Source organism: Papilio machaon, chromosome 9 (genome assembly GCF_912999745.1).
Source record: "Papilio machaon chromosome 9, ilPapMach1.1, whole genome shotgun sequence".
Classification (NCBI taxonomy): Eukaryota; Metazoa; Arthropoda; class Insecta; order Lepidoptera; family Papilionidae; genus Papilio; species Papilio machaon.
The window spans coordinates 6662383-6670862 of NC_059994.1; the positions used below are offsets into that span (position 1 = coordinate 6662383).

At 32.2% G+C, this 8480-nt stretch overlaps 2 protein-coding genes across 2 annotated transcripts; one reads left to right on the forward strand and one right to left on the reverse strand.

Annotated features, from left to right (window-relative positions):
• Positions 1-2237: 2237 nt before the first annotated feature.
• On the reverse strand, positions 2238-5193 carry LOC106713215 (juxtaposed with another zinc finger protein 1). Its single transcript, XM_014505942.2, has 5 exons — positions 5014-5193; positions 4465-4653; positions 4039-4147; positions 3633-3779; positions 2238-2967 (listed from the first exon to the last, which is right to left on the reverse strand). Exons 1-5 carry the CDS (start codon positions 5111-5113, stop codon positions 2478-2480), a joined length of 1035 nt encoding a protein of 344 aa, XP_014361428.1. The 5' UTR covers positions 5114-5193; the 3' UTR covers positions 2238-2477.
• A 183-nt stretch (positions 5194-5376) lies between these two features.
• Positions 5377-7742, forward strand: LOC106713217 (ATP synthase lipid-binding protein, mitochondrial). The gene is made up of 4 exons (XM_014505943.2): positions 5377-5476; positions 5908-5983; positions 6334-6523; positions 7127-7742. The coding sequence occupies exons 2-4, from the start codon at positions 5939-5941 to the stop codon at positions 7288-7290; spliced, it is 399 nt and encodes a 132-aa protein (XP_014361429.1). The 5' UTR covers positions 5377-5476; positions 5908-5938; the 3' UTR covers positions 7291-7742.
• Positions 7743-8480: the final 738 nt, after the last annotated feature.

The window sequence follows — 8480 nt, forward strand, 5'->3', positions numbered from 1 at the left end:
CATGTATAGCGGTTGCTTCACTAATTCAAAAAAATACAAGTGTTACTGCAGTGAAAACCCACCATAAAACAAAGTACACATCAGTATCATAAATGTTCAGTCTTAAATGAAATGGACCTACTAATGTTAAACTAATTATCTAAGTGTACAGCAAAAATAATTACATATAAAACTTTTTATAACAGATTATCACACATTCCAACTTAGACCAAAGACATACAAATGTAAGGGACCTAATTAAACTAAAATATTTGGCTTTACCAGAAATATAAAAACTCTCACAATATTGGAAAAAAATATGCAACAAATTTCTTTAGACACATTAAAAAGTTATGTAAGAAGGAATCCAATTGAAGCACCTCCAGGCTGGGTTTTTATATTTTTTTATTTTATAATCGTAGAAATAACTGTTTGTAGAACTACTGTGGACAATATGAATTAAAAAAAAATATATGTTTTAGTCAAATGTATGTCTTTAACCTAAACTTCTATTTAACAAGGCGAATAAGTTTAACATGCAATGAATAAAATGAGATAATGTTATTTGGTACAAAACATCTATAAAATATAAGATACAAATTAATGTATGTATAAATAATTTTATCCATCCTAACTTTTTATCATAAATTAAAAATATCTTTACACAAAGCAAATAAGAGATTAAATAGTTTTAACTATAAAAAGAATTTTCGTGTGACAGAAAACTCATTCAGACTTCTTTTCCTTTTCAAAATCCCATCTCTCATTTTTTTATGTGAAATAATCACACTTTAGTTGGTTCAAAACAAAGTAATTTGACCTTCACTCTTTAACCACATCAAATTAGACACCAAGTTGCTTTGCAACTGCCTACCTCTTCTCAAACTGAAGATTTAAAATTCAACATATTTCCATATCCAACTCGCTTTTAAATCCTTCCAAATACCACATAGCACCGCAATCAGTTTTTTATGTTCCTTCAGAATTTTAAAAATATAAAATTATCTGGCACAAATCTTAAAAATCATTTCCCTTTAATTAAAAAAAATGATAACAAAAAACTGAGAAAACCATAGTTAATTATTAAAATTAACTTATCACACTTACAAGAACTATGTACATAAAAAAAAAAAAATTACCACCCTTTACTACATTATAATAAATATATTATAGTTAACATTTTTAAGCGTAAGGGATGAGATCTACTGCCATATTACAAAACATTACTCAACTTTGATCAAGTGAATGACATAGAAAAATAAAAATTTATACAAAAAAAAAAAGTGAATAATTCAATTCTTGAATCTTACTATTAGTTTTTACTTAAACACATGAACTAGAAGAAATTGGTTTTTTTTTGTACCCATGATAAATAAGTTTAATAAGCTATAAACAAAGTAACAGGCAAATTGAGTTAAATTTTGACATATCCATTGTCAATATCTAAAATTATATTTTTAGTTTTAAATTAATAATTTATAATCTCTTAGTTAATTTAGGTATATAATATTATAATATAAATATATAGCATATAAATCAGATATTGCAGTAGGCATTCATGTTAAACAAAAACATAGACTTTAAAATAATGAGCCTTATAACTAAAACATTCAAGTAATTTTACACTAATAAGCAATTTTTTTTTTAGTTTTTATAATATATTATCACATTTATGAGTATATTTTTTAACCTAACAGATACTTAACAGCCAATGACGATTTTTTGTTATATTTTTTCCAATTTATTTTACAAAAAATCTAACATGTTAGCACATTTATTTTTTACAATAAGAAAAATCGCTTTTATGGCAAAAAACGCAATTTTAAAATAGCGCAGGTGTAAGGATTATATATAATATAAATATTTTTTTATAGAATACATAAAAATCTATGAATAAAATATGTTAAGAAATGTTCTGTTTAATAAATAACATACACCAGAGTTACCTTAGTACACCAAGTAAATGTGATTCAAACACATTTCAAATATGCAAATAAATAAAACACACATATCATAAATTAATCGCACAAAGTATTCCCGCGTTTTAGCTGCAGCGGGACGTAAAGTGACGCAGGATGAGGGAAAATATTAAAACGGTTAATACCTCTCAAATTATTACAATCACTTTGGTAACAAAATTATTAAAAAAAACAACTACATTACTGGAATCACAGCAAACAAATTAAATAATAAAGACCTAAGTAACAAACATAAAATAACTTCTTAACGCGAAATAAATAACTAATTAATGTCTTTAAAGTGAAGAAAATAAATACAATTTGTGCATAACATTTCGTCCGTCAAACTGACATTCAAGCTGTCAAATCATGACAGATGACGATTCTTAGCTTTTTTTCTCAAAGAATGTATAACTTAAACAATCTGCTAAAAAATGATTTTTTTTTTATTTTTCTTAATAGGAACTGCGTTCGAACTAGACTTAGCGTTAATGACTTTTAAATTCGTTAAATATTTGCTTTTTAAAAGCATATATTCATTTAGACATCGTAAGTGGTTGCAAGGGCAGCTGTCGGTTGGGCGTTGACTGTTACTTTGGGAGATCGATCATACTTCGATTTATCTACAAGAGTAGCAGTCGGTGCGAGCAGCACGGAATGGCGGATGCCTTGACCCTGGCTGGTGATCAGATTGATGTTGGTCAGGTTATGTTTAGGTATGGTGAAGGAAGGCAGATCTTTTGTTTTAATACTGTCGTATATACGAACAAGTTTGTTAGCGTCTATGCCGTCTATGATGTTTAGAGAACGGCTATGTGCCGGGGAAGCTGTTACTACCAGTCCTGGCATTTTTGTGGCATTGAGACGTCCCGTATCGGGGACAGGGGGTGTCGGGGGAGTGGGCGGAGTGGGGGGCGTGGAGGAAGTCGACGCTTGGCTCGTTGCAATATGCTGCGTTATCGTATGAGTTTTAAGACCTTGAGCCGTTTTGTAACTTTTGCCGCATTGGCACTTGTAAGCCTTTTTTACCCTGAAACACGAAAACACAAAAATTACATTTATTATTACCTACCTAATAGAGAAGACTGAATATTATTACAACGTTCTCTCACTTACTACCTTATTACTTTTACATGTAGTTACTTATTTCAAATACCGATTTTACTAAGTATCCAAATCTAATGGATACAACAATACTTTTAACAACATACTATGTTTCTTATTTAACTGCTAAAATAAACAAATGGAATCTTATTAAAACTTTAAATTTCGACTTATTTCCTGGCAAAAAGTAATGTTCTATTAGATTTTTTGACTACATTTAAGTTAGGGAAAGGATACCCATTTCTTCCAGAAATACTCTTGAGCAGTCAAACGTTTCTTGGGTCCAGGTACCTTTTGCTTGTACTGCTCCGAATTAGGCAATACTGGATATTTTCTATACCAAATAAATATTAAAAAAAAACCATCTATCAATAAACTTATTAGCAAAAGAACATGAACGCGCATGTATCTAATAGGGAGGTTTCATTTAATCGACACAGTATTAAGTGCATTAAAAAATAAACAAGTGATTAAAAATTTAGTAAATTCTCAACGAAAAAAAACTGGCAATAGAACGATTATTTCCATGGTATATACCTAAAAAAGCAGTAGTAAAGAAATGGTCATATCTTTCATATTAGCTGTACATACTTGCCATCCTTCTTATGTCCGTTCTTAGAGTGATATTTGATGCCGTTGACATTTTTGTATCGCTTCTTGCAGCCGGGCACGGGGCACGCGAAAGGCTTCTCCTGCGCCGCCGGACCCAGCACGCCACTAGCCGCGCTACTGTTCATCCTGAAAATATTAAAAATCATTATTTTAAAAATAAGAAGGGAATTTCAACAAAAAAAAAGTCAGTCGCTTGAGGATTCTATATGTAAATGGTAATCAGTATTTTAATAAAAAATTGATAAAACTTTAGGAAAAAATACAAATCGAGTGTCAAAGTAATACTAAATACGAATCGAGTGAAACCTTAGGCGCGAAAACATTACCCTTTTCTAAGTCGAGAAAAATCAATCAACGATTACTAATAAACAAAACTGTGTCGTACTTGACTCCATATCGCAGGATATACTCGGAGCTGTACTCCTCGACAGTCGTCCACGAATCATTGCTGTCTTCAGATGGGCTCATGAGCTCGTCATCGTCGACTTCACTGCCTAAAAAATACATTACGTATTTTTTCCTTTGCATTTTTTAATGTTGAGGAAATTGCAAATCATAAGCTTTTTTTCGTTCTTTTCGCTTTGTTTAGCAAATCAACATAAAATGTATCCGATCTCCAACCGATGTAATAAATAAGAAATTGCCTATGGATTTAAAAACTTTCTCAACATGCTATTAGATATAGAATTGAGTTATCATCACGAGTTAAGCAAATGAGCCATTTATGAAAAATTTTAAAAATCCTTAATCCTATCCTATATATTAAACGCATATTTAGTTATTTTATAGTTTTCAGATAAATTAATATTACCTGTAGGTGTGCTGCTGCGAACTGAAGGAGTCTTTGGCGCAGACAGTAACCTGCGCCGGACATCGGCGGCGGGTGGCAAGCTTTGAAATTCCCGCCTCGATGCTTCCGTGAAAAATCTTAACACATAACTTAAAGGAATACATGCTGGCTGAGAAGCTTCTTTTTGTTCAACTACTGCGGGATCATAATCTGTAATAAAAAAACATTGGTGATAAAATTTTATCGTAGTAGTATTGTTTCACGACATATTTTTAAAGATCAGTTTAAATAATAAAATTCAAAAAAGTCAATCAAAAATATTTTAGAATTTAAACCAATGTAGTTTTGTTTAAACTCAAAAAAGTCAATCAAAAATATTTTAGAGTTTAAACCAATGTATTTTGTTACTATAAATAAAAGTTCGCGCTCTATTTTGAATACGATTCAATACAAGTCCAATGTAGACAACTTTGACATATTGATAAAAATACAATAGGGAGGGTCAAGATCCATTTTTTGTCAAAAAATAAGCAACGAAAACATATATTTGTATAATCAAACAGTATTTACCTATATGCACGTCTTCGATGTGTTCAATTAAATCAGCTAATCTTGGAAATGTGATACCGCAGCCATTAAATTTACAGATGTTTATCATGAAGACGGCCATGTCGTGCGGAGGATAGCACACTAGTCAGTGATCGAACTATACTAATGCAACCATCGTCACAGTTCGTTTTATTTGTAGTAAATCTTATATTTAATATTTTCGTGTAATAAATAGGAAATCTTTTTTAAAATTACAGAAATATTGTTTTAATCCTCTAATGTAACAATTTAAAATGTACCATTTAAAAAGGAATTAAACTACCTGTCAGTCACAGAAAATAATCAATAGTTGGCTGCTCTCAACGGAACCTACTCGTCATGCGCATTTCATCCAATAGGCGTACGAGATTTTTGCTTCGGTCTAGTCAACCACTCAGATATTGAACATTCCAAAGGCCGGTCTCCTCCTTTTCGGTGTTCTTTGGTAAGTGTCGAGAAATAGCAAAAACGAATCGTGAAAAAGTGTTGATATCACAAGAAATCATTGAACAAAAACTGTTTCAATCGCTATTTCGAAGGATTCCGCGGGTGACTGTGTTAATATTTTACGGTGAAATTCTAAGTTGTCAATGAAAACATAACTTCTCATTAGGTTTGCCGATCGGCCATTTTCTGTATCCTTCCGATTACGTCAATAACTTTTATTTACTGATTCTTCCTTATATTATCTAGTACGCGGTTATTATAAAATCGATACGTGATAAGTAGATAGTTTCAAGTAGAAGATAGGTTATAGTTACGTAGTCCCTTCAGTTACGTAACTGTCGCAGTCGTCAGTCAAACTGTCAAAACGATTCTTACCTTAGGCTTTCCGGCAAAAGCATCTCATTTCTCATTCATTGTTCGTCTTTTCAGTAGTCGCTCGCTGCACCTAATAAAAACAAAAATGCTGTCTGCTGCCAGATTGATCGCCCCTGCAGCTAGGTCTGCCGTAAGTATTATCATTCTACTTTTATCAAGCAAGTAATATAACTTATATTATCAAGGGGCGGTAACTTAGTTTTAAATATTTTTATTACTTTACTATATTAAATTAACTTGGTGCAATTATCATTCTAGTTAACCTAAACTTATCAATCCCTTGGACATTATCACAAAGTGAGAGTTATGTAATTACATAATAGTTTGTTTTATTCCAAAGAGCCCATAAAATTATTGATTTTACAGATTATATGTATTCAAATATCCTTCAATTTATAGTTTTCATTTATCATTTTCTTATTAGTGGAAGTTCATTGTCAATGTCAGGTTTATAGGTTATATTGTGTGAATTGTTTATAGATCTTCAGCAACACAGCACTTGTGAGGCCCCTGGCTGCAGCGACCACACAGAAACAGATTGTGCCTGTGGCGGCGCCAGCCCAGATGCCCGCCATCCGGGCTTTCCAGACCACAGCTGTCACCAAGGACATTGACTCCGCCGCTAAGTTCATTGGTGCTGGTGCAGCGACAGTAGGAGTAGCTGGCTCCGGTGAGTTTCCCACACAATTAAATGTCTATACCTTGTGAATTTCATTTTAAATTACATTATTCTAATCACTAACACTGGTCCCTAACACATTTTGGAGATTTTCTGTGGCAAAGCTTATGTAACTGTTGGTTGATTGCATAACAGGAGCTTTTTATTGATTTTTTTATGTAACTTCCCTGCATTGCAGTGACAATAGTTTTCCATCATTTCACTAATATCATTTAACATCTGCAGGTATTGGTATTGGTGTGGTCTTTGGATGCTTAATAATTGGCTATGCACGAAATCCTTCCCTCAAGCAACAAATATTTTCCTATGCCATCCTTGGATTTGCACTCTCTGAAGCTATGGGTCTATTTTGCTTAATGATAGCATTCTTGATGCTATTTGCTTTTTAATTTAATGAAATGCTAAATAAATGTACAATTAATTTACAAATGTATAATCATGCATGTATTTTTTTTAATATATATCAATGATAGGTGAGCTTAATTTGGATTAATTTGTAGTAAATTTTGATTTAGTGTAGTTTTGCTGTGAATATTTTTTTGTATTGGATAGTTATTGCAGAATGGAACTAATGTAGTTTTTGTTGTATTTCAGGAGCGGGTATCGGAACAGTGTTTGGTTCCCTCATCATCGGTTATGCCAGGAACCCCTCCCTCAAGCAACAGCTCTTCTCATACGCCATCTTGGGCTTTGCCCTGTCAGAAGCTATGGGTCTCTTCTGTCTTATGATGGCCTTCTTGCTGCTGTTTGCTTTCTAAGCCGATTACTTTTAAGAACACTACTACTGCCATCCGACATAGCGAGGTTTCAGTGTTTACTATCTGGAGTGGACGGCCGTGGAATCAATTGTGTGGAAACCTCACCCTCTTAGTGGTGTAAGGACTTTGTAATTATGTTTCACTCATCAGTGCAACATCAGGAATGCAATTTATTTAATTATGTAGTATAAAATCTGCTAATAAAACATTGTTTTTAAACATTCAATGAATACTACAATTATTCCTATACCTGATTATTGTAGAGTTGTTGTGTAAAATCATGTTATGGATAATCTCTCAGTATAATTGTTGAAGTGCTGGTGATGATATATTAAGCCAGTAAAGCGTGTATTGCGTGTGTATCGTCATCAACTTCACTTGTTACTGTTTTGGGAATGTCGGCATCTGTATTGTACATTTTTAGGGCGATTAAATGATTCAAACTAAACGTTTTTGAGCATTTTTTCTTGAACAGATGCTTTTTTCTAAAACCAAGTTGAACCACAACTATTATTCAAGTCTTTCATAACTCAACTTTGATGAAGGACAATAAAATTTATTTAGGATTAAAACTATAAACTGATAGATAAAAAATGTTGGATAGCCCAAATCTTGCATTACATATTTATATAGAACCTTTTTAGTTGAGAAAAGTTTTTCTAATGCTGTCTTCAAGTTACGAGATGGAATCCAGAGTAAGTGAATCTTCAATGTCGTAACATCTGTATTACGGAAATATTAATATCTAGTTCTCACTAAAAGAAAGAAATAGCGATAGTTTGGATTACAATGTGGGAAGTCATTTGATGAAATTCACTGAGAATTTCCAATAATTATTTTTAATTGATCTTAATCTAGTTATTATGTAATCAAATGCACTAAAATCAGACATGGAATTTTCGTATTGTGTTACACAGCGTTGGCAATTTTCAAATTGATAAGTATTATCAATTAGAAAAAAAAACAAGGTTAAATTGGGTGTGGGCCACAGAAATCTTTTTACCGTAATAAACCTAAAATGTTTTTGCTTTGAGTAACGATAAATAGGGCGTTGGTTGTGAGAAATGTAGTGTATAACTTAACACATCGTTACAAAAAGAGGCAGACTTCGTTGTATGGTATACATGACATAGCTTATACATGTATAGGAAGTCTAGACACGGCACTTGCGCTGTTCCTAAAATCAATAT